Source organism: Empidonax traillii, unplaced genomic scaffold, assembly GCF_003031625.1.
Source record: "Empidonax traillii isolate 1590-97213 ecotype Southwest subspecies unplaced genomic scaffold, ASM303162v1 scaffold275:size1536655, whole genome shotgun sequence".
NCBI classification, from domain to species: Eukaryota; Metazoa; Chordata; class Aves; order Passeriformes; family Tyrannidae; genus Empidonax; species Empidonax traillii.
Genome location: NW_020955468.1, coordinates 778,640 through 805,796, shown reverse-complemented (window position 1 = coordinate 805,796; position 27,157 = coordinate 778,640). Strand labels below are relative to the sequence as shown.

At 41.4% G+C, this 27,157-nt stretch overlaps 1 protein-coding gene across 2 annotated transcripts in view; it reads right to left on the bottom strand.

Annotated features, from left to right (window-relative positions):
• Positions 1-20,725: 20,725 nt before the first annotated feature.
• Positions 20,726-27,157, bottom strand: part of LOC114060423 (follicle-stimulating hormone receptor) — an 87,665-nt gene continuing 81,233 nt past the window's right edge. Inside the window, exon 9 of one of the 2 annotated variants that reach the window (XM_027889932.1) lies at positions 20,726-22,440. In XM_027889932.1, the coding sequence (XP_027745733.1) occupies positions 21,213-22,440 (1,228 nt within the window). In that variant the 3' untranslated portion in view covers positions 20,726-21,212. The remainder of the gene's footprint in view (positions 22,441-27,157) is intronic. The other variant, XM_027889931.1, reaches the window with a different exon arrangement.

Sequence of the window (27,157 nt, the reverse complement as noted above, 5' to 3'; positions counted from 1 at the left end):
AATGTTTATTTCTTATGAACACAAGTGCTGAACTTGGAGATCTCAAACCACCTTTACAATAGTCATCTCTTAGTAAAAGTCTCTGGATGGTAAAAACTGCAGAATACCCATCTAGCTCTTATGAAATCAAACCCTAAGGTAAAACTCATTAAAAATAAGGCAGTTGGAAAGGAATGATTTTGTTTTGAAGAACTTTGTATTTTGCTGTATATTAAAATATACTTTGCTCTAATCTATTCCTATATTTGCAAGCAGAATCTAAAAAGAGAAAATACCATGCAAAGGGTGCAGTGACCCAATGCATTTACCATTACCATATACTTGTAGAAGCCAAATGAAACTAGTGTTTTCAATTCCATGTAAATAAATATGTATTTTAATAACAGTTAATGTCGGTTCATAAAGAGAAGCACACTAGGAGAGTTCTTTAAGAGAAGATTACACTCTCGATGCAAAATCCTTTCCTAGAAAGTGATTGAAAAGAAATATGAACTTACAAAATATCATCTCCAACACAGGAAAGTCTCAGCTCCATTTTGTTCTGCCTCCCTTAGGAAAGTGGAAAGGCATTATTAAGGCATATCAATCAATTTTGGTAGCACCTTTATTGCCTAATGTTATCATTTTGTACATACTGATAATTTCTCCGTATATTGTTTACATAGTACATTTTACCCATCCCTGCTTCCCCCTCGTAAAAGTTATTACAAAAAAGTGCATGTATTGAATAATGCATGTGCACAAAGCTCTCAGTGGTACTTTGACATTATCTACTGTTGGCAAAATCCACAAGAAATGTAAAGAAGAGTTGGTCCCTTTTGCTTTAGTAGCATAACCCCACAACATCAGACATAGTCTGTGCTCTTCACTGGCTTCGCCTTCAAATTCTACAAGTATCTTTCAGGGAAACATGTCCCACAGTGAGGCAAAAAGAATAAACTATAGATATAACTAGAAATTAAAAAACCTGCACTGTAACACAAATCTGCTGTCAGACTCTGGTTTTGGTTAGAGTTCAATACTATTTGGGTCTTGGGTTTCATCACCAGTCACTGCAGATACAGAGTCAAGGTTGAAACTGTAGTAGTTGTTCCAGCATCTCCTTTGATTCTCACTTTTATTTATTACTTACTTAGCCTGAAACAGCATGTAGTGAGTCATTGCTGCCATACAGGAAAGTGGAACTGCAAGAAAAGAGCTGTCTTAGCAACCAGTCCCTCCCCATCAAAGGCAACACGTTTTAGGCATTCCATTATAAGGAACCACTGAACACCCCTTGCACATACTATTCTTCTCCTCACTAGCTACAAAATAAACTGAAGAAATGTGGTAAAATAGCAAAACCTCCAAATACAGTGTGAGGCTTTAGCTAGTAAGAGAAATCCCAGACCACCGTGAAAGCGGCCATACCAAGTGACAGAAAAAGATGGAAAACAAAGAAACTAAAAGCAGTCAGCAGGGAAAAAATGGTTGTTGCAAACTGATCTGGAGAAAAATGGGCTTGAGTCCAAACCAGATGATTAGTTTAACCCTGAATAAATGAGGGAAACACACCAGATGGGCAGCTGGAGGGGTTTAATATCACTGAGCACACACTGTACTGTCTCCTTTGGACAAGTTCTTGTGCTTCAGAAGAAGGTGGGAAAAGACCAGCCCTTCACAACCCAGGTTATGTATGCATAATGAGGAAGAAAAAAGCAAGAGCTCTCATGTCCCCTGTTCTAGTACTCTCAGGGATCTGAGGCATGCATTAGTGCAAAATAAATAAAATGTGAACAAGCACTATTAACAGGTGAGCTCTGATCAATTCTCTGCTCTGAAGATACTGAGAATTTGGAAGTTTCAGGGTTGATACAGCAATCCTATGTTTTAATCCCTTCTTTATGCAATCCCATAAGTATATCATCCTCATTTTAAAACAATGGGAGGTCCAAGCCCTTACTATCTTCTATGTAGACTGCTTCACAGTTTCATTTTTTTGGTTAATCAGAGCCAGTTTGCCAATTTCCAGTCTGACTTTGTTCTTGATTCTCTAATATCTATTTGATTTTGTATCAGTGTTACTTTTAAACAAATTTTATTTCCTTGTTATGTGCTTTCTAATCCATTTATACATAGTTATGATAATGGTGATGTCACCAAGAAAACTGCATGTTTGAAAAATGGAACTGGGACAGCCCACATCTCCTGGCATTGAGCAGTAACTGTTGACTGCCTGTGACTGCAACTACTTCTGGAACTTACATTTTTTGGCTAGTACTGCTAAAACACTCAAACCATTTCACAATAGACCTCTTGCAAGTTAGAAGTGAGAAAATGATATGAGTCCATAATTAGCATTTCAGAGACCCGGGCTCTCTTAGTACACGCAATGCAGTATCTGCATTAGCATCTTCAGGCAGAACCAGAGTGGGTTTTAAAAGTAACTTCCTGACCATCTCTCCTCTACTTTTGGTTCCCACTGTGGAGTAGTCTTGGACCACATGGCCTTTTCAGAGCAAACTAGAGACACACACCTGGTGCCTGTCAATGTGGGTTTAACTTTATGGGCCCTGACTAGAAATAAATATATAGCAAGGATTATCCATGTTGGTGCTGTGAACCAAACACAAGTATCATGGACTTCTTTAAATATTTCCCCTTACAGCTCCACTTTTCTTGGGCTGTGCTACTTGATCAATTTTAGATATCCTGCATGACAACAACAAGTGATTTCAGGATCTGTGGTCCATGTTTACCATCTGTAAGACAGAAGTAATGTTTTTTCTTGAGATCATTAGAATTATTAGTGACTTGTGCTCTGTGCTTACAGCAGCGATCACAGCAATTTTTATAACCTCTTCCTCTTTGTCGCACCAGAAATTTGACATTGCTGTTAATTAGTAACCAACTGAGAAAAGGAAGAAAAAAAAAGATAGCTGAAAATTAATTTACTGAGAAAACCACATGGTTTTGAAGAATTGGTTTAAATTTATTATTTATTTTCTAAATTAAAGGTTTTGCTTCAACATTTTACATCACTTTTTAAAATTTCAAAAAAAATCTTATTTTTATTTAAACTTGATGTAAATTTTGTTTTAAAATAGAGTTCCTGATCACATAACAGAAAACTATATTCAGAGTATTTGATTTTTAAGAAAAATACGATATTTTTTTGTCTCATCCAGAATATATATAGTTTTTAGAGTTTTCCTGTGTCATTTTTCAGGTAAAACTGTGAATAATCTGGTATGACCTGAAACAAATTTCTTGTAATTTTTCAGATCAATCACGAAATTTAGAAAAAAAAATTAATTATTTCCTAGGCTATCCAACAAAACACTGAAACCAAGAAAAGCAAACTGAGAGTGAGATCACTTCTGAAAGAAGAATCCCTGCGTAACCTCAATACTCAGCACAAGCCTCCTGTGGTTACACTACATCACTGGAGTGCAGCTTTGAATCCTAGAACAAGTCTTTGGTGCACTAATACATCATTAATGTGTCTGCCTTTGCCTCTGAGCTGGCACAGCATCTCTGCAGAACATCTCTGCTTGAGACAAGGAGTTGTGAACCCTCTGGGAAGAGGAGTTTGCAGCTTCATGCAGCCCTAACTCCAGAGGGTATCTGTCCTCAGGGGGCAGCCGCCACAAACAACAGGGTCTCATATGCAGTTGTGCTGAATATATTCACACATTCAAAGCATTCCTCTTTACACTGGCTCAGACTCCATTAACAACATTAACGAACCCCTGTAGCACAGTTTGGCAATAGCTTCAAATTAGGAAGTTTTCTTCCCTTTTTCTTCCCTTTTTTCCCTCTCTCCCTGTGTTGTGAAGCAGACAAATAGATCCAAATCTTTTTCCTTTTATGATTGCAGCTTGAAATAATTAAACTCAGTAACTTGCTTCTACCCAGCAGTGAGAAAGATTTTCCATCATACCCTAAGTCATGTGATACTCAACTGGTTTCTGGTTCTAGCTCCAGCAGGATTTTCTTTGAGACCTATTGGAGACTGCAAAACTTCAGCAGAAATTGCAAATGGAATAATTTACCTGCCTCCAGAGCAGCACAATTTTCTTGTGTCAGAATCTCCATTGATTTGTTTCATGATTGTTAATAAAATCCACATGGCAAGTATTCTGGGCCTTCTGAGCTCACATGCAGGAGCTGATAGAGTAGTCTCAATGTCAGTCCCTGTTAGATGTTTGTTATGTTCCACATTATTTATTTCCTTGTGTTTTTCATACCCCCAGTGAGCCAACTGTGGAAGGCTGCCCAGGTCTGTAAACCACAATTCCCTAACCTGCCTATAGGAATGGACACACTGATTAATTGGAGGGAGACAATTAATTAATACAAGATTTGATGCCATAGAGCATCTGTTCCAATAAAGACAGGCCAATTGCTTCTGATTCTAGAAGAAAAGCAATAATGTAATGTGTAGCAATATTTTAAAAAATGCCTGATTTTGTTCATGACCCTCCAGTCAAGCAGATGCTAAAGAAGAAGGTTTTTTTCAAAATCAGTCAGGCTTGGTTTAGCCAGTGCTGGGTGGATGTGGAGGGCTTTCACTGTGATTCTGCTTTGTGTCTGCATTAGTTATTTTTGTCCTCATCCTTGAGGCAGCAAAACAGCCGAGGAGCCTTGAGCTAGCCCTGAGAAGAATATAATCTTCTAGCAATCTGAAAAACACTGTGTGCATTCCTGATGGAGAACCGGATTGTTCAGCTCAGAATTACACCATGATTTAGTCAATGAATTACCTAGCTTTGTCCCTTCATGGGTACCCTGCACTCTGACTGTGTTGTTAGTGTATATGTTCATATGCTAAAACATATATATCATGCAATCTTCAGTGATGGAGGATGTGAGGTAGGATGTCCTTTAACTTCAAAATTTCAGTATTCTTACAAAATCCCTGACAGGAAGGAAATATTAAGGAATAAAACCAAATATTTAAAGAGCATACGAACAAAGAACACTTTATGTTGCAGATACTCCTTTACTTATTATTTAATGAAATTCAGGCACTCCCATTGGAATGGGTCTGCAGAAATTCTATTTCATGTCCTGATTTTCTTGTTACACCAGACCATAAGTTCATTCCTCAGTGGACATGTATGCTCAATAACATTGCTTCTAAAAGGAAATAAACATTTCCCAGGGATGTGCCTCTACCTACAGTCCTGGAGATGATAGCTAAGGCTCTGATGGGAGCAACCCTCCTATGAAAAGGCACTTCTTCCTCAGGTCATGTTTTGTTGTTGTTGGCAACCTGGCTGTATGTTTTTCTTGGAGCCTTGTGGTTCATTGTCGTGGATCTGGTGTGTTTGGTGGAAAAACAGTATTCCCTTGGCACCTTTCCCTTCTGGGTGTCCAAATGCGCTGAAGGCTTGCATAATTTGCTTTGCAGTGTTTCTCCCTTTTGAAACATATTATTACATTTAATCTATCAATGTTGTGGGTGTTTGGGGTTCATGCTGAGCAGAATGCTTGCATACATTCCCTCCCCAGGATTTCACACAAATATGACAATCTTTCCAAGAATAGCTCTAGGAACATGGTTGGTGGTGTTAAAGTTTCATTTTGTGGGGGTTTTGCTGCTGCTGTTTTAATTTTCAGACTTTTCTCAAATTTTTCAAAGAAAGTATCTCTCATATCATAGTTCACATATAAACTGTAAATATGCTAGGCCAATAAATGACACTTAAATTCTTGGTATTTTACAAGATTATTGTGGTACAGCTAACAATTCAGAAAAATAAAAAAAAATTTTCTTGTTAAAGAAGATTTAAACCAGTTTCTCAGTGTAATCACCAAACAGTATCTGATATTATTAAAAGGATTAAGGGTAAATCTGCAGTGAGCACTACCACTGCAGCCCATTTTAACTGCCTGTATTCAAAATTTGTAATCTGGGCATCAACTTTTGTCCAAGGGCATATGGAAAACAATTATTTTCATGGTCTTCACAAGGAAACTCCAAGGATCTTCTTCCTACTGAGCACGTGGAGTGTTTTGCAGGAATTACTGGGGACCTCAGAGAGATGGCCCCTCTACAGGAGTTGTAACCTCAGTATAGCAGACCTAACTCCCAGAACACATTGTCTTTTTACTGATATAATTAGCCTTTGGTCCCATAAATGGAAAAACCTGGAAATGCATTAAAAAAAACCCTGAAAGCATAGTGTAAGTCCTTATCAGTGCACAGAGAGAAATCCTGAAGTGAATGTGCATCTCTTACAGGGCTGGAAATAAACCAATCCATTTTTCTGAATTTCGTTCTAGGTGCAATGCTTATTTGAGGAGGAGAGAGAGCAACAAATTGACATATTTGCAGGAGTATGTCACAAAAGATATATCAAGATGAATGCCTGCCTTTTTGCTGTGAGTGAATCTCTTTTGTCAGACTCCTATAAGGGTTCACTCACGTGTGCAGCATTGTCTCCAACTTCTCACCTGGTATCAAATGCATCCTAACTCTTGTCAGCTTCAACAGCATGGGCAGCAGCACTGAAATTTGGGGATCTTCTACACAGCACAGGAGAAACTACAACCCCAGCCAGTCAATTATCTGACTCAGCCCTGTTATAGCTCTTTTTCTGGGCCCATTTCAGATGCTGTTGATGTGCAGAAGACAGCAAAGTGCTAAGCATTTGCAAAGTGGTTGCAGACAGGATAAATTCTTATCACCTGGTTGTGCTGAAGTCCCTCTGGAGATGAGTTAACAGGGCTGGCCATGGGTCAGGGCCAAAAATATGAGCATCCCCTGGAGACCCTTCTCACCCTTCCATGTCAAACTTGAGTGTGCACTGCAGAGACCCTCACAGTTCTTTTCTCTCCTCAGATCCCCTGGAGATTCTGGGCACCTGGTTGCTTTTATACAGGTGGGACTACAAAACTTCTCTTGTACACCCCATCATATCTTCAAATAGTTGTTTCCCACAGGTGGGAAGCAGAGGAACAACACTGGCAAGGTCGCAAGCATCAGAGTGGAAGGAGTTGGCCTCTCCCTTTCCTGACTGCCAGCACCCTTTCATTTTAATCATGCTTTTTGAGATAAACTTTCTGCTGTTGTCCTTAAGGAAGGAGTGTTTCTCAGTATAGGCATGATGTAATGCTCCTTTTTCACTTCAGAAAGAAAACAGGCGTTACAGTCTGTGCCTCAATAATATCTGTGCTGTTAAATAACTCACTCTACAGCTGTGTGTGGGAGCACACTGCAATGTCTTTTTGGAGTAACTCATTTTCCAGGCTGAGAAGGAAACTCTCTGGCACAGGGCTGACCTTGGATAGGGGGCAGCAGCCAAGAGAGAGTGCCATGCTGGAGATTGCTTTGCCTGCTGTTTGCCATCTGGGGAGTGATGGTGGATCCAGGCAAAACCTCCCCCCAAGGCATACTGTGAATGAGGCAGAGCTGAGCACCATGGAATTAGCTCCCTGTGGTGGACCTGTCTCACACAGCTCATTCCTCTCACTTCTGGTTCCCTGGCTTTCTCCTGAGCCAGAAGATGCAGCAGGAGGGAGCTGCTCTATACCCTGCAGTTTGTTCCATCGGTGGGACATTTCAGACCTTTCCCAGGAATGAAGGGGGACTCTTTCCACCACATTGCAAGCCTAAGGTGCATGAGGTGTGCACTGAAAATACCAGTGCCTCTTTGGGCAATGGGAAAAATTTCCCTTGATGTTCAGCAGGTTGATACACTCTCATTGTTATCAGTGGCACAGTTCCATAGACCAGGGTTTGGTTGAGCTGTTCAAGCACCCGGATGATCCTGAGCAGGTTGGACATGCCCTTCATGCTCACTCACCTCTTTGGGACTGTGAGACTCTGCCTTTTATGCAGAGATTGCCCCAAGAACCTGAGGCTGCCACGGGGCGTGGCCATCACTTGTTTGCCAGCCTTCCTGGCCACAAGCTCTGCTGTATTCCCATAGGCAAAATGTCTGATCCTGAGACTGTTCAAAAGTTTTCAGTTGCTCAGAAACTTCTGTCAGATCCTGCTGCTCAGCCTCGGTTTTCATGTCCTTCTCTGAGCCTGAGCCTTCAACATAAAAGCCTATTGTGTAGCCACAAAGCAAGACCAGAATTTATTAGTATTTTCACTACTTTCCTAGCACAAAGTGACTGCTGTGAAAACCCATCACGATAAATTCCTGTGGGATACAATGACCCGAACCTGATCAAAGATGATAGGGAAGCAGAGCGGTGAGTGAGTGTTTCCAGCTGCTGCACGTGTGCCAGGAATGTCAGCACTCCTGAGGACTGATGTAAAAGAGAATAAGGAGTGTCCAGCAGCGTCCTGATAGCAACCAGGACTTGGATAGTACTATGAAAAAGGGATTGTGGGTTGTTTTTTTAAACACCTCACTTAAAGCTTGCAAGGTCAGGAGTTCTGTGGCAAATTCAGTACATTTTCCTGAGGTGTGAAAGCATGGGATTTGCTAATACACAGTATTTTTACTAATCAAATTGGTTAGTAAACAAAAATCTCCCTGCAAGTCCCTGGAACTTTACTTTCCAAGAAGGAAAAATAAATCACAGGTCAAAATGGATCTCTGGTCTGACCAGCTGTACAAGCCACTACATTTTACTTCTCAACAATCTCTAATGTGTCAGGACCTTAAGCCTCTGCAGAAAAATTTATACCATTTGTCCAAAATGGCTCAGAGGTCAATATAATCTTGTGCTGCGATGTGAAGACTATTGCTCTCTAAACTGAAAGAAACAAGTCAGTCCCAGTTTTATTTTTAGTACCATACACACATTTTCATTAAGCTACACTAAAATGTCACATCCTTCTTCTAGATAAACCAGAAAAAGCTACAGGAGGAATAATTTTGGTCTAAGAGAAGAAGTTGGGAGGAAGAAGGTAACAGCTTCTTCTCCGTCTGTCATGGCAAGAGAAAGGGTTAAACGAGCTGTCCAGAAAAACTTGATGAGGCTGCAGGCGTGAGAAAGGAGGAAGGAGTATTCACTTTTCCTAGAAGAAAACCTGAAGTCCATTCCTGGCAGATGTGTGGGTCAAGTCTAGAAAGCAGAGCAATCAGGTTATAAATAATGTGGAAGGATTTGACAGAAACAGGTATTGAGCAGCAGCATAGCTAATGCCAGCCCATTCATGTGGTAAACACTGGATACTGTAGAATTCCAGGACAGCCGCTTTCTACTTGAAGAGGAGAGGGAAGATTCTGAATTATTAATATGGATGGGTTGAGACTGGATATTCTGTGCAACTGTGAGTTAATCCCATTAAAGGGAATGTCTAGGAAACCGTGAGGAGACATCACAAGTACAAAAATAGCAGGCGGTCACAAAACCCTGGTGCTGGGAGAGCTCGGGTTCATTGCACAAGCTTGCCCTGTCCTCTGGCCCCACCAAAACCAGCTGGTGGAGACAGCTCATTGCCAGGTCCCCATCTGCAAAGGCTATGCCCTTTCTTCCTGTCTGCAGGGCATACCAGGCAGAAGGAAAATGCACTAAGAGCCAGGAATTTGAAGAAGGGAAAAAAACCATGTTCACAGCAACTGGCATTTCTGCTTTCTCCAGTGGCTTCTCAATTCTAGAAGCTTGGCTGTGAGTGGAGTATGGGGTGCTCACATCCAGTTCAGCCTGATTTTGTGGCCAGAGGCTGCTTAGCAGGGTTTTAAATCACAGCAGCTTTCTTTACTCTGCTATTGCTCTTATTAGCTGGAAAATGCCATCCAATGTAATGTAAAGAATGTGACAACCAGTTTTCATAATTGCTAGCATCTCTACCTCTCCATCATAAGATATCTAAACCTAGCCCTTCTGAAGAGTTCAGTCTTTGGTTTCAAATGTCTATTCCAAATCAAGACAAATCCTTTTGGGCTAGGCCAAGGCTTCTTTCTAGTTCTTCTTCTAAATCTCTCTCAAAAAATAGTCCCGCCCATCAGCTTCTTGACCAAGATCAGGCTTCCTGCCTTGAGTCCCTCAGATCTCCCCCCCAGCCTGTTTGTGTGCTCGAAGAGTACAGAATATTCCCATCAGAAGTGAAATATCTGGGCTGGTTCAAAGAAATGCAACAGAGAGGGAAAGGGCAGAAACAAAAAAGCACTTGAGCAAAAAGAGAGAGAAAGGGAACACGTTTGCCTTTCCAGGTGGTGTAAGAAAACACAGGAGGCGATTACTCTGATTTCTCTCTCAGGAGAGAAATGTAGTACGACTTGGTGACTAATGAAGGACAAGAAGGAGCTGTAAATATAGCAGAGCTGTAGGCACTGCAAGTGCTGCCTGATCCTCATAACCAGACCAAATGTATGCTCTCTCCTGCTCTGAACAAATGCATGCCTTAGCTTTTAAAATGTTACATGTAGTGATTATGTAGACCTGGGGGAGAGGCTCTCCCACTACCCAAAAAACCAGGACCTCTGAGTAGCTGTTGATCTAAGCTTGCTCTCAGGAAGCCTGAACATCCTGCCATTGAGTAGTTGTGTTCAAGCATCACCTTATTTTTGTGTTCTGGCTCTTAGCAAGGAGCGAGAACAGTGCACTGGGAAAGAACAACGTGTTCATTTGCCCAGCTCCGTTCTTGCTCCCCATACACATTGCATAAAAAAATTTTGCATTAGAACAAAGCATCTGTGTGAAACAGAGGGGAGGGCAGGGACACCTCAGCCTGCTGTCTGCTCTCTCCGTGCAGCCTCCACTATCTGTTTTGCTTTAATACCCACACAGTAGGTGGGTTAATATATGCTCAATTATTTCATGTGCTTTTCTCTATAAGTTTCCCTGATGCAGCACATGACCAAAAGCAATTCTGCAAAAGCACTGAGGTCTTGCTCTTGTTTTGCAGCACCTAACTTGCAGTCTGGTGAGAGTACACCCTGCATACAGATTTATAAGTTTGTCAGGCTGTGCAGCTCGGATGACCTCCGAGGTGTGAAGAAGAGGCTAAAGTCAGCCTGCAGGTGCTGCTGAGATTGTTGATTTTTGGCGTTATTGCCCAGGAAGCAATGAGGGATGGGGTCCTGGCATACCTGTCGCAAGTGGGAAGAGAGTTTACTCTGACACTAGCAGAGATATCAGTACCCTGTGCAGGTGGGAAAGGACAGCAAGAGTTGCTCCTTGCAGACAGGCTTTCCAGTGGTAGGAAGAACTTGGTTAGAAAAAGATTTTTTTTCATGAAAGCTGTAAGAAAAGATGGAGATAAAATCTGGAGGTGATGAGGCAGTGAGAGAGTTGCATTTGCTGATGATAAAAGTGGTGCTTGGTGGTGAAATGTGTGTGTGTATGTGTGTAAATTTGGCTGTAATTCAACGGAGTTAATTTGGTTTTGTTTCTAGGTAAGAAGACATATGAATCCCTGTCAGAAGGAATGATGACCCCAGTTGCTTGGCAGCTGAGTAGATAAAATATTTTGTGGGCTTTACCTTGCCCTCTCATCATCTTCCAGCCCTTCAACCACCCTTTGCAGAGAGGAGGGTGTTTGCTTGGAGAGGCTGAGAGCTGAAACACCCAAATTCAGTACACCTTCTCCTTGACTAGGCTTTCTTCCCTCTGTTTTTTTTTTTTTTTTCCCCCATACAGCTAGAACAGACATGACTTCATGTGCTCCTGTAGCCTGTTTGTCTCTTTTCGGTGATTTTCAGCTCAAAAAACACTGTCTCAATCCCAGGTAATAGGCAGGAGTTGCCTATATTTTGTGGAATAATTTTACCACGCATTTTATTTTAAAATAGTATGTTGCTCTGGTGCTATTGTGTGATGCACAGCCTTGGAGCCAAAAGTGCACGTAAACAAATGAGTGTTAGGAGTGGCTGGGGGTGACACGGCAGGAATGGGCAATTTTTCATAGGCAAAAGACAGGCATTCCCTCCTCAACATGCAATTTGCTGCAGTGCAGAGGGCCAGCACAAAACTTACATATCATGTCAGCCCCACTTTAAAGGTCATTTATTGTGGAAATAGTCCTTGTGCTGGTTCTCTGAACAGGGATGAATATTAGTCTCTGTGCAGAGCATTGGTCGCTCCAGGAGGCCCAGCTTAGAAAAATTAAACATTGGGGTTTTTTTATGAGCCACTTCAGTGCAAATCTTTTCACTCCCTTCATAAAAATTATTTGTACAGTTTTATTTTAAGTAAGAGAAATTTCATTCTGTTGTCCTCCCCTCTTCTTCCCCAACACTTTTTCCTCAGAGTTTACCAACATTAAAAAAAAGTATAAAGCCTTTGAAAGCCTCACTACAACTCTCTCCTCATACAGCCATCTTCTCTTTGCTGGCTGAAGAGCACAAGACATAGAAGATTTTACTCCAATACCATGTGGTTTCTGGGTGCAGCCTTAAGAAAATTGTTCTACTTCTGAAATATGGCAAAAGCTCCTACTAAGTGCACCTTGTTTTCCTGGACGCTGTTCATCCATCCATGCATTCATCCATCCGTGCATTCATCCATGCATCCATCCCTCCCCCCATCTCCCTCATACCATTAGCAAATTTGCAGATGACATCAAGCAGGGGTGTGGGGGGGCACATTGATCTGCTGGAAGGCAGGAGGGCTCTGCAGAGGGACCCGGATAGACTGGAGAGTTGGGCTGATTCCAACAGGATGAGGTTCAACAAGGCCAAGTGCCGGGTCCTGCACTTTGGCCGCAACAACCCCCTGCAGCTCTACAGGCTGGGCACAGAGTGGCTGGAGAGCAGACAGGTGGAAAGGGATCTGGGGGTGCTGATTGACAGGAGGCTGAGCATGAGTCAGCAGTGTGCCCAGGTGGCCAAGAAGGCCAGTGGTATCCTGGCCTGGATCAGGAACAGTGTGGCCAGCAGGAGCAGGGAAGTGATCCTTCCCCTGTACTCAGCACTGGTGAGGCCACACCTGGAGTGCTGTGTCCAGTTCTGGGCCCCTCAGTTCAGGAAGGATATTGAGGGGCTGGAGCGGGTCCAGAGGAGAGCAACCAGGCTGATGAAGGGACTTGAACACAAGTCCTATGAGGAGAGGCTGAGGGAGCTGGCGCTGTTTAGCCTGGAGAAGAGGAGGCTCAGGGGTGACTTCATCACTCTCTACAACTACCTGAGAGAAGGTTGTAGCCAGGTGGGGGTTGGTCTCTTTTCTCAGGCAGCTATCAGTAAGACAAGAGGGCATGATCTCAAACTGTGCCAGGGGAGGTTTAGGTTGGATATTAGAAAGAAATCCTTTACAGAGAGGGTAATCAGGCATTGGAATGGGCTGCCTGGGGAAGTGGTGGATTCTCTGTCCCTGGAGGTATTTAAGATGAGACTGGATGTGGCACTGAGTGCCATGGTCTAGTAACCACGGTGGCAGTGGATCAAGGGTTGGATTCGGAGGTTTTTTCCAACCTGGTGGATTCTGTGACCTCCCTCGCTCCCTTCCTCCCTCCCTCCCTCCCTCACTCCTTCCCTCCCTCACTCCTTCCCTCAGTTGTAATTCTCCTCACTCTGCTAGCAGTGAGTGCTTCTTTAAGCTTACCCTTCAAAAGCCTTTTTAGTTTTTTGGGAGGGGGAGAAAACCATGAGGGTAAGAAGGGCTATGCTAGGGACCAGCCTTTGTGTCAGCAAGTATTAATTAAAATAGGGCAGATGATCATCTTGTCTCATGCAAAACCAAAACCTCTTCCCTCAGTTCCCTCTAGTTTTCTTAGACTAAAGGGATGCTAAAACCTCAAGCCTTCTAAGGAGTCCTCCCCATGAATGTCCATGAATCCTGGACACCTAATTCCTAACACCTATAGTTCTCTGCTTACACTGTTCACTCCTGTCTACATGCAGCTGTTAACCTGAGCTTTGCAGGAGTGGGGAAAGCATGGAGATTGCATTATGCAAACAGCCTCAGTTCGCTCGCAGCCTTAGGCACCACCATCTGTGTCTGACAGGCAAGAGAATGCCAGACACCACTGGCAGCGCTTCTCACCTTTTGAAAAAAGGGACACAGGGTCTTTAATTAGGAAAGAAGTAACCAGAAGCTGCTTGGGCTACAACTCACGTGGGACTTTTGCAGAAAGAAAACAAATGTATTTGCTGATGAATTATTCCGAGAGAGGAAACAAACGAAAGGATTACCTGGATAGTTATTTTCCAGAAATTAGGTCAGACCTAATTAGTTGCATAATAATTGCCCGATTACCCAACTAGTTAACTCTTGGTAATCTTTTTTGACTCATGGTGTCAAATGCATGCACGCATTTTTTACAGGAGAGGTCTCATGGTGCTTTACAAACTGCAACTCCATCATCCTGAATTCTGGGACACAGCTTAGCACTGGTGATGTTGCCCCCCAGTGCTGTGTTTACCTATAGGTTTACCATGCCAGTTTACCTACAGCAACACGGAGAGATGCCAAATTGCAATTACATATGTTGTGATTTGGCTGCCCTGCAAGTGCTCTTAGAGGTCTTTGGGCAATGACAAGGCTGTTGTGAAAGCAGGTCACCTGTTTCCTCACCAGTTTCTCATGACTTCACAGGTGGCCCTCCTCATGGAGTAAAGCAGATCTCTTCTGCTGGCGCTGATGAACATCAAGACAGGACTAGTACCTATAGTCAGGGCAGTCCAACCGGGAGGTCTCTTTTGAGGGTTTGAGAATGGTGGCACTTGTCTACACAGGTGCACAAGGGAAAGTAAAACTGAGACCAAAGGCACCATCCACTGGTGCCTTCATTAATGGTGTACTGTAGGAGAGACACTGAAGCCAAGAAATAGTAACGACGGTGTTAAATGTGTGGAAAAATATTCTGAGTTTTACCATGAAGTAAACAACACCTCCATGGGAAAAAATAGAATACTGATGCCTTGAAAGCTTTTTCAGTGACTAATGAGTGTTTCAGTTGTGACTTCGGTGTAATCACACAAAAAGATGTCACCATCCTTGGGAGGAAGGGAAACTGATACTAAAAGTGGTGACTGTGGGCTGCAGTGGCTTTTGAAGGAAGGAAGGAAGGAAGAACAAATAGTCTAGAAGAAAGGTAATGATGGGTAGCAGGAAAAGCTGAAGTTGCTAGAAAAAAACTCCAAACCTTGATTAATTTAACATGGTTGAGAACACTTTGCCATGCCTATGCCACTTCTAGAAAAAAAGGGTAGTTCAACTCAATTTTTGGCCTAGTCCAGACAACTTGGCTCTGCTGAGAAACAGAGTATTTCAGCACCAGGTACACTGAGGAAAACCTCTGGTTCTGGTGCCCTTGCTAAACTCAGTATTTGGCACAGCCTAATGCCATATAGACATATGCAGAGACCCCATGGTAGAGTGAATCCTGTTTTAGTGCAGACTTTAGTGCAGAAATTTAAAAAAAGAGAATGGCTTTGGGCTTTTCCTCAACATGGGTTCTGACAGTCTTTGGAGCATGTGGGGATCCTTTAAAAACTGCTCTAATTTGGCTGTGCTTTTCTAGCTTTTGATGGGCCCACTTTATTGAGACTGATTCCTCCCTCCTCCTTCCCCAGTTTCCCCTGCTGCACTTAGGGATGCCTTATGCCACCATGACATTTGTGGGACAAGGCTAAAATGCAGCTGGCAATGTGGGAAAGAAAAACTGTATATCCTCCATTTAAAATTAAGATTTTTTTCCCCCTAACAAAGTCCAGGGAATGTGTAGAGTCAGGGAGAGGAATCTATTTTCACCATCCTGATTTATGGAAGTCAGCTGGCTCAAACAGTGACTATTTCAAAGCAGGATGTCTTAAGCTTGGGAAAGAGCCAGTTATCCTCACCACAGTCACTCAAACAAATGACCAAAAATGGGAGAGGGAAACAGGAAGGCAGCATAAGAATTCATGTGCACACTGGTACAGAGAGCTATGAGCAGGCTTCTGATCTTCCAACTGCTGATTTCTGCAGAAATATTTCTAAGGGGTGTGGATTCTATTCCTACATGACTGCAGGTAAAGCAGAACACACTTCTAGGCACAGACAGCACAAACCATCATTTTGGAAAGGACCAAGATGGGATAAAGTTGAGGCAATGAAGAGGCAAGAGTACAAATGTCCAAGGTGTACATGCCTGTCCAGACAACATAGTCAAGAAAAGAAGAAACTGAGAGTATTTAAAGCTAATCAGGCATTTGTAGCTCACAAGCAATACAAAGGATTGCAATGCCAAGGTGACTGGTGGTGGTCCAGTGTGGTGCCTGGGTGTTCCCTAAAGGAGCTGCTATCCTTTTTTCCAGAGACAGTGTGTACATGTTGTTTTTATCAATCTCTTGCTTTTTTCTTAGCACAATTCTTCAACAGTGAAATAAAATATTCTGACTTGAACTTTCTTTAAAGTTTATCTCTCCATAGGATTCTCCCATGCAAATTTCTATTACTTCCTGGGAACAATACTTCAGCCAAAATATCTCCTTTAATGCAAAATTTTAACACTGGATATTCAGATAACTCAACAGAAATGTCCATATTACTCAATCTTGCCCTGCAATTTTCAACCTACTCATAAATACAATGTGCCCCTATCTGGGCTCTGCTCTCATTGTGAATTTGTTAATTTTCCCTGTTCTTTTAATGGTGGGGTTACAAACTTTATGCAGATGTCCAGATTGAGATAACAAAGACCCAGGTAACACATGGCAAAATCTTCATGAGACAGAAAAAACACAATACAATATTTTAGTTACAACAAGTTAAAGTGAAGCATACGTCTGATAAGTTGGGCCTGGAAACATATTTTTGTCTTACACAGCATCATTTCTCTTGCAAAACCAATGCTTTATGAAATGTTTTCAATGAACTTGGAAAGTGGGGGGCAAAGGACTCCTCTGCAGCTTCTTAGTGCTTGAAATCCATTCCTGAGTACTTTCATCCCTAATTAAAGGTCACCCACTGGTTCGAGAACAACTGTTAATGAAGAGTTTAATTATCCAGATGACAGCTATAAAATCCTACTCCTGTCCTAGAATATTTTAAAGCAACAAGGCCCACATTTTCAAATATGTACTTGTAACCAAGTACTTAAACAAAAACTCTCACTGAATAAGAGTGTGTATGAGCCATTCACATTTGCATACACAATCAGAGATTGCATATGCCCACATTAAAGATGCAAATCTGTGAGGAGGTTTGTATGTGCTTACTTGACCGTTTGAACCAGACCCACCTTTCTTTTCTGTTCTTTCATTCAGGTAGGGGGAGGGATGTTTAAATTATTCCTTGAGGATAAATCATTTCACATTATTAACTCTTCTTAACAACAAAGCTGCATAAATTAAATGTAAGATTATCTGCTTTGTCCTCAGTGGAATGATTAGGAGGGAATCTACAGGAAAGAAATGTGGTCAAATGATATGAAGACTTGCTAAATGGGATGAAAATCTCATCTTGCATTCTTAACAAGCTCAAATGTAGACCTGCCTTCTAATGAGCAAACTCTGCTTGGCATATCTGTGCAACCCCCAGAGCAAAGTTATAAAGAAAATGGATCATGGTTCATTTTCTCTACTGAGTCAGGTTTTTGCTTTTATTGACGCCTTTGACCAGCTGCTTCTATTACCTTTACCCATGGTGACAATTTCTGTGATGCTGCCCTTAGTCTGCCAAGCTGAAATGGTCCCATTTCTCATTTCCCATCACAAGATGAGTGTTTCTTAGGGAGGTCAGGTTGGGGTTCCCCACAAGGTACATGATGCTTCTATCAAACAAATGAAGAAGTTGCTTATCAAGTCCTCACTGCCAGCACAATCTCTTTGCGTCACTGGTGTTGGCACCATAAGGGCAAAGAGAGTCATAATTCTTTAACTGGGCATTTCTGGGGGCTTGGTGAAGTCTAAAATGCAATGGATGGCCACATAAGGGCAGCAAGGAAAACCAGAAGGTATTACAATATTGTCTACTGTCAAGTGGTTTTTGGAGCAAGCTAGCAATGGGCTCCAAAACAGAACAACTCCAAGGTTTTTTCTGTGAGTTGGAGTTAGGTCTTGACTCAGTTTTCTTGTTACCTGTAACCTCTCTCCTACACATGTGCACATACAGACACACACTTATTTGTCTGAAGAGAATACTCCACAAAATAGAATTTCATGCCCTGGGTGTAAAACAGAGGGGAAAAAAATCAGAATGTACCATGTAACAGCAACCATTTACATATATTGAAAAGGAGGAAAATGCCTGTTTGAGCTCTATCAATGGATAATATCTTATTTCATAAGAAATATGAATTAATAGAAGAGAGATTTGTTAAAAAACCCAAACAGGTCAGTCTTAGTATGTTATTTGTTGGACAGGTTTCAAACATACCTTTCTGTGCTTTGTTAACTCTCCAGGAGTCTACCAGGAGGGTTTTCTGTGCAGAGTCTCTCACCAGCTGAGCTTCATCCGTAGGTCACAGTGACCTGATTGTGGAGGCTGTGCCGCATAAATGGAGCTCTCCAGATAAGCAGAAACATTTATTGCATACTTTGTCAGCATATCTCTGGCCATACACTTGTTCTCAAGGCACTTTGTTGTGATACTGGTTTTATTAAAATAGATTTCAAAAAGGGAAATGTAAAACAGTTCAAAGATTACAACATAAACATGTTGTTCAGTGCTGAGAAAATCCACACCAGACACCAGCAGGCTTTCTGTACATTACAAGCATGAAAAAAATGTATCTTGCATTTTTTTTTCTTATACTGCTTTCTTCAAACAAAAAACACTGCTTAAGAATTGCTACAAACAGACCTATGTCCCATGCAGGGAAAGACACAGGTCACACCAATGTGTCTTAGAATCTGGAAAATTATTAAAATTAAAATCCAAAGAATAGTTAGAGCCAAGGAATTCTGAGGGCTAGAAGAAGGAGGCTTTTGTCTTGAAAACTGCACGGTCAACCTCCCAGCTTTAGAGGTCCTGCCACAGCCTGAGTTGCCACCAGAGCTCCTGAGCAGCATGTATGGGCAGGATGACATGTCCTCTTGCTTGGAACAAGGCAAGTTCTACTTGCTCTTCAAGTATCAACTCTAGCATCCTCTGGAGGAAGAGCCATGGGCTAAGGTGGCTTCATCCCTTGGGCGCTGGTCTGACCCTGTATACAAGACACAGTCCTGCAAGGTCTCTTTTCAGAGATGCTAATTTGTAAAGCATATTTAACTGCGTCCTAATTCTGCAAATGTCTAGGCAATGGGTTTGCTTGAAGCACATCAGCTGTATCAAGCCCATGTACCTGACAAGACAATTCACAAAACTGGCTTCTAGACTATAATGCCTGTGCTTTCCTGAACTGCCAGGTCTCATCCTTGACAAATGGACAGCACCAAGGCAAAAAAGCATAACATGATGCACTACAAGACTTTTCCCTATTTATCAACAAAAATGGGATAGTATTTGCCAAATAACACCTCTCATTTTTGGCCCAAGAATAGAATCAGGAGCCTTTTTAAAATGTAACTAGAGTGTCTGTCATTTTGGAACATCATCATTCAGTCACTTCCATCCAGATGGGTTTTAATGGCTGCACACCATTATGCTATATATGATATAAAGTATTTGTGGAAAAAATCACTCTGAATAGTCAGAAGATCTTCCCAGAGATGTACTGCCTTTCATGCTCTTGTTTTTTGTTCTTCTTTCTCCTGGATCTTGGAGGGAGTGTTACTTGTTTTGAGTAATGAAATTTCACCCCCCAAGCCACACTCTTTTGATCTCCTGTTTTATGCACTAGGGAGCTGATGGTTCCTTTCCTGGTTAGGACTGAATGAATAATCACCTCCTGTAGTTATTCACATCAGGTTCAGATGCTGAAATGTGAAGCTGATGACGGGAGATTACAGATAGAAGCATCAAGATTTGCTACTGAAATTTTATGAGTTGTAGGTAGGAAATATTTAAAGCACATCACATTTAACCATGAAGATTCCAAAGATTTATAATCTCATGGGGCAGAACTGTGAATTGTTTGTGAGGTGGAAATAAAGCCCAGACTCCTCTCTTGGTCTTTTCTTTATGCCCACATATCCAAACATATCCACAAAACCAGCATGAGAAAACCCTACCCATCCCTAAATCTTTGTTGGAATTTGGAATGATTAACCCTCAAAAAGTTTGTTATGCAAATCATGAAAAAAGTCTGTGCATTCATTCAGATGTTAGTAAAAAAATCCTGTAAAATCAGGAAATCTGGATGAAAAGGTTTCTTTTTTGTTTGTTTGTTTTTTGGTGTTTGGTTTTTTGTTTTGTTTTGTTTTGCTTTGTTATTTCAACATATGCAGCTTATGGTTTACTTCAGGTCTTCCAATCTGGACCATCATCTGATAATAAAATCCTAAAAATATTTTGCAAACAATTAGGATTTCCCATAAACTTTTATTCAGGGTTTCAAAAGCCATACCTAGTTCCATGGCCCTTTTCATAGGCCAGGCAGTGTAATGCACTAATACCATTTTATGGTAAACGTACCTTGTGGATCATTTTAGAGCAGCCCATTGGCCCATCTTGGCGTATCCAAGGGGCCCAGACACACAATTCAACCCAACTCTGTGAGAACAACTTGAGAAAACATCCTCCTTATTATCAGGGGTTTCTCTCGCCTTTGTTCTTGCACTTTCTTAACTTGAAAACAAGCCCCAAACCAAACCAACTTCTAGAGACAAACTTAGATGAAATATGTTTCTCTGAGCCTGTCAATCTACATCAACACAAAACCCACCCCACGTGACACTTCTGTGTAGAGTAAGGCAGGGCCATGCAGTGGACAGAAAACATCATGGAATGTTGGATGGAATCATGGAACTGAAAACATCAGCACAGCTGGAGATGGGTGTGGTCAATAGAAATGGAAACAACACAAGATGTTCTCATTCCTAGTAAGTCTGTGCTCAAGGAGGGCTTAAGTTGGCTTTCTGTCTCCTGTAACCCCAGAAAGTACAATTAATGAAAAAAAACTAATTATTTGTCATTGTTATAACACACTTCACATGAAAAATTATTTCTACTTTTTTTTTTTTTTTACTATACATAACCACTACTTAATGCTCAATAAGCAGCTAACATCTTCCTAGAATGAAGGGAGTGTCTGCCTGCATGGTGGGAGATACTGGTTTATGATCTCATTTCTTTCTTAAGGCAATTCTATGAGAAGACTTTGGCCCTTTGGTCTTCAAGAACTGGTGAAGATGATTTGCCATCTATGATGGTTGTTCACTGAACAAAAATAGCGAAGTGGAAATAATTTTTTCTTTCCTCATAAAACATAAGTTTACATGCTATGCTGAAGTCATTATTCAAATGCACTGTTGGAAGTGATTATCACACTGCCTCAGACACAAATTCACGTGAGTGTTTCAGTTCAAGTGATTCAGAGGAACCAATGAATAAATAGGGCCATCACTGTTTTTTGATGCAGGAGAGCAATGACCATTTCTTGTGTGGAAATTAGGAGCAGATGAGGAGGTCTCTGTTCTGTAAATCTGGGCTTGCATTTCACAGCAGCCAAACTTGCTCAGCAGAATGAAGAAATCCCTGCGGAAAGTCTTGGTGAAAATGGCATAGAGGAAAGGGTTAGCACAGGAGTTGATGGGGTAGAACAAAACCAGAAGGATCTTGGATTTGGACACTGTGATGAGTGGAACCTTAAGTGAGGCCGATATTGCGAAGAAAGATATGGGTGCCATGCAGAGGAAGTCTGTGAAGATCAGTATGGCCATGCGCTTGGCAATCTTGGTGTCACTGTTGGAAGAGATCACGTTGGGGTTCCTCACGGTAGAGTAGATGCAGATGTAGCACACGCATATAATCACAAACGCGAGCACATTCAGCACTAAAAGACATACAACATAGGCCTGAGAAAATGGTGTTTCTATATCCATGGGCAAACAGATGCTGACCTTCATGTAGCTGCTAACTCCAAATATGGGAAGAAGTGCTACTGTGAAAGCAAACAGCCAGCCGAAAACCATTATAATCACAGCATGGCGCAGTCGAACCTTGCGGTGCAGCTGCATGGCGTAGGTGATGGTGTGCCACCTCTCCAGTGTGATCACAGTCAGTGTGTAGACTGAGAGTTCGCTTGCAAACACTGTGAAAAATCCCGCAGTATTGCATCCTGCCCCAGTTTGCCAGTCTATGGCGTAGTTGTAATACTGGCTTTTGGTCTGGATATCTACAGATGCAATAAACAACAGATAGATGCCTATGCAGAGGTCTGCAAATGCAAGATTGCACATCAGAAAGCGAGGTACAGTGAGCTTGTATTGACTGCTTATTAATATAATGAGGACAACAATGTTCCCAGTGATAGCTAAAATGCTGATAAACCATATCAGGACTCTCAGAATGTTGTATCCCATGATATCTTCACATGGATTGAAAGCATCAGGTTTTGGTGAGCAAACTACGTTAACTACTTCATTGCATAAACCGTAGTCAAAGTCATTCTTTGCTGGGTCAAATCCTATGCCATAGCTTGAAATGTAATCTTCAGCTGTGGACTGCATCTGTAGCTTTTCTCCAGGCTGCTCCTTAAGGTCTTGCTTGGCCTGAGACGTGATACATATCGGATGCAATTCAGTGCTGAAATTGTAAAAAGAGTGGAGTTGGAAGCTAAGAGACACAGTGGGAGGCATACAACACGATATCATCCAGTTTCCATTAACAGCTCAGTTTTTCTGGTTAGCTGAATATATAGATTACCTTGGAGCTTGAAATTAATAGTCTGGCTGGTCCTTATTTATAAAATATTACAAGAAATGTAAATGATTTGGAAACATAAAATGTAAGGGAAACAAAAGACTAATGTTTGCCTAACACCCATGATAGAGTTATCCACCTGGATAACAGTCTCTCTAAGAAGCCTCCCTTATTTGAACTGAATTTCTCAAATAGCCTGTCATTGATAAGCTGATTTGTGCGTGGGGGAAATACATGATGATGAATAGCAATGTAAGACTGAGCTTTGAAGAGTTAGTCAATTCATCTGTGTTCATGAGGACTCTGTATAACCAGAATAATGCTATTATCCCTTAATACTATTTTCAAATTCCCTTTTTCCTAGAGGTTTTGACCATCATGGTGGCAATAGTTCTGTAACTCCATCAGGGCACAGAACAACTCCAGTTTGTGCTATTTCTAAGTATCTCATATCATTACTGTCCAGTAACACACACACAAAAAAATAGCACAAATAAGTTCATGTAGGCTTCCAGATATTATCTAGTAGCCAGATATGAACATAAACACAAGACATGGTAGACCATTTTGTTTAAAAACTGTTTTTCAAAGAAAATGTATTAGAAAGCAAGTGAAGCAAAATCAAGACAAGCCATGCCAAACCAAACCAAACCAAACCAAACCAAACCAAACCAAACCAACCCAACATTTTAATGGAAACAGTAGTTGCTTTTGTTTCTGCCAGAAAGTATTTTTTAAACATTTTAAGAATTTTTAGCAGCACAAGTAAATAAAGGAAAAGAGTTTCAAGGGGAAAAAATAGTATTTTTGATAGTTTTAATTTTGTTTGACTTCATTTCACAGAGTATTAGCTCTATGCCCTTCTCCATCCCTAAACAAATAGAAGAAACAACTATTTTGGTTGAGGTGATAGAAAGATGATTAGGTTTATCAAGTTAAGAAATATTAAGGTATATTCCTGTATAAACAGGAAATGAAGGGTCAGACTTTACAACAGCTTCTCCTGCCTTTGAAGTTTAGTGTGCCATAAACTGGTGTCCATAGTTTTGGATGCAGATCTAATCTGAGTTAGGAAATAAAGCAGGTGAAAATGTGTTGCAAAAGCAACACGGTTCAGTTCTGCCTACATTCAGCTACAACCCGGACTGCAATTTAGGTGTAAAATTTCCAGGACAGGACGCCAGCTTAACTTCCACCCTGACTTCAGTGCAGTCAGGAGAAGAACTCTCTAGGTAAGTTAGGTTGAAAATTTTGAATAACTGGTAGTGCCTTAAAAGGAAGAATTCTTCTTTGTAACCTAATTTTACCCTTTGACTTTGTGCACTCACTATATCTCCCAAAAATTGAGTTTAAAAGGTCTGCAGGAAAGGAAAACTAATGAAGGCCCAGCACCAGAAGGTGAGAGACATTTCCTATGAGGTTCTGAGCATCCTCTACCATTATCAATATTTTTTATCTTGCCTGTCAACTGAGGCAGAAAACTGATTTTCTGTGAGGTCAAATATGCACTATGAAGGTCACAATAGCAATAACAAGGCATTACATTTTGCTCCCCTGTGTTCTACTCGCATAAGGATGAGTGAGGGGTCCACTGTATTGATCAATATATCAACAGTTCTCTAGCTGAAAGGGAATATAGGCTTCCAAGGAGCAATAACGGGACAGAAAGTCCCTCATTTTTAGTGCAACAGTCACCCAGGGGTACTGAAAGATACTGCTGGTGGTGGTTCTTTGTAAATGAACTGAGTGAAATGTTTGTATCCAATCACTTCTCAGCATTAGTTAAAAGTAAAACTTTTCCCAAATTATGGAGGCACTGCCTGGACTTAAATCTATTCCCTGACAAGGCTGCTATGTAAGGCTAATTAAGTATTTCTGATTATTAATTCTTGAATTTTTTTACAGCCAGTGGTCCCAGTAGAAGCAGGGTCCCACAGATTTAGCTGCTGTGTTTCCTCCAAGGAGCATGATGAGGTTGGTTACCTGTACTGAGAGCAGGTAAGATGGGCAGCTGCAAAATCCCACGGGAAGGAAGAGCCATCCTCTGATACTGACTCCTTACCGTACCTTTGCCCTATGATATTTGCTCCTTGGGCTGCACAGGGCATTCAGAGCAACAATTTAAAAATTGTTTGTCAAGGGGTGGGTGGGTTCTTGCTTCCTTCTGAGGCCATGGGTATTGTAATGCAGTCCATTTATTCACTCTGGAAAATTATGTTACTGTTTAGCATTATTTTGCTCAAGTAAACTAGAGAAATAAATTAGAGAAAGGGCAACTTAGAGAATAAAATTGAAATTGACAAAGTGCTCTGACAAAAATAAACAAAAATTACTCCCTTTGTACAAGTTGTTATTTTATGCGCTTTGTCTCGAACTGGTGACAGCAGGATTTTGTGTGCTGAGAAACATGCTCAGCAGAACAAATAGTCTTAACCTAGGTTCTGTATTAAGCCCTATCTCAAACCAATCACTCTCACCAAAAAGTGACAAAGGTGAGTTGTGAGCAACTGATAGTGTGTTCTCATGAGACAAGGTCCGAATGTGACTCCTGAAGCTGCCACATTTTTTGAAAAAGTGGGATTTCAAGTGACAGCTCCTCCAAAGAATAACGATCAAGTGTAAGGACAGAGTCATATCAATGTCATTCTTTTAGGCAGAAGGTGATCTTTATGTCAGAGAAAGCCAAAAGCTTACTGAAGTTCATAATGGTATATGTCAAGTTGAGGGTTTTAACATCCAACCTCTGCCCTATCCACACTTCAAGGATATTATTTTCCAGTCACAGAAAAATGTGAGGGAGTTCAACATACTCTACTGGACTTGTCTTAAGAATGCAGCTTACCTTCTGTTAGGCCAGCATCACAATATTCAAGTGTAATCAATCCACAGATCAATATTTAGCATATAGTCCTTATGGGAATGCAAAAAACCATCAAAATTGTCTTAAAATTTGTTTCAGACTGGCAGAGCTTGATTCTACCTTCTTTGAAATTTAGAAAGCACTGTTGCTGTAACAGGTTTAAGCTTCCCATTATTACAACAGGACCTGTTTGCTGGTGCAGATGGATTTGGGAGAGGTGACTGACCACAATCAGCTATGGTAACTTTTTTAAGAGTTTGAGTGCTGCAAAAGTGTCAAAGAGGGGAAATCTAACATAAACTGGCAGTCAGAATGGTGCCACAATGGTGCCACCTTCCCAGAGTTCCCGTGTGAACAGCAACTGCTGCTGTGATCCTTAGACATGCCCTTCTGGGGGTCATGAGGCACCCTTTTTATACTCCCTGGACTACCTGAAAGTGTTCTGAAAGTCAGATAGTCACAGAATAATGACTGTCTCCTGTGAAGGTGCATGACAAGTCAGGACACCTCACAGTTCCCACCACCACAAGTGATGCTGCTGCACTGAACCAAGCACAGTTCTTGCCAAAGAAATATTACACGTTGTGTGATCAAGCACTATACAAACTATTAATAACTTTTAAACAGCCTGAGCAGCCTTCAATGCACTCACAGCTTGTGCTAGCTGTCATGAAAAATGCTTTGAAATGAAAGCTGGTGTAGCTACTCTATGTGTGACTCATCTCTTTTGAAGTGTATTGTAATATCTTCAGTATTCAAACTGAACACGTGTATCCATTTTCTTTCTTTAAGCTGGAGAAAGGACGTCAGTTTCCCACCAATTTTAATACAAGACACGACTGTATGAAAGAAATGACCATTTATAATTATGTTAAAAAGCAGCTAACAGGAAGGGTTGATCTAAGTAATTGGTTCTAGTAAATCTGCATTTGTGCTTAATATTTAGTAAAAAGTACATCTGGTAACTATTAAAGACAGATAAACACATTCAATTTTGTTCTGTTGACCAGGGTGGTACAGTTCACATGCACACTCATTCAAGTAATCCTATATCACATATCATAAACAAGAGCATCTCCAACTTATATACTATTTCTCACCATTACATCATGCCTGATACCATAGGAGACTGAAGCTGTGACCAAACTTCTCCAGAAGCAGCCCCACCACTGCATGGTGCTCCAGCCCAGTTTGCTGGCCATCCTTACCTGGGTTATGTGAGCTCTTCACAGGTTTGTTGGCATTTCTTTGCAAAATTGCACTTACTCAGGCTGTGGAAAGTGATGTTTTATGTTCTTGGCTTCTCGGCTGCCAGGGCAAAGGCCTCCAAAAGAGGGGCTATACAAGAGGGGAAGTGAGTGTTGTGGGCTTCAATTCGCTGGGGCGAGTATGAAACATGGAAGTCATTTTAAAGCCCAAGAGAGGGGACTAGATACTCAGAGCTTACCACAAGGACTGTTTCCTTCTGTAGCCTTCCTTCAATAGCAACTCCTACTTTGTTTTTGAAAAGTCCAGTCGCCTAATTTAAGGGGTAGATTCTTTGATTTGGGTCCTGTTTAAGCCCAAGCAGCCCAGAAGCCACGTACCTTCAAAAATATGAATTATAGTGACATCAACGTCCCTTTGCACATGCAGGATTGAACATGCTTTCATTGGACTCATTGGAATATACCACTGTGCCATCAGTGCTGGAAGGACTGGACACATTCCTACATATAAGTTACCAATCACTGTGTCTGC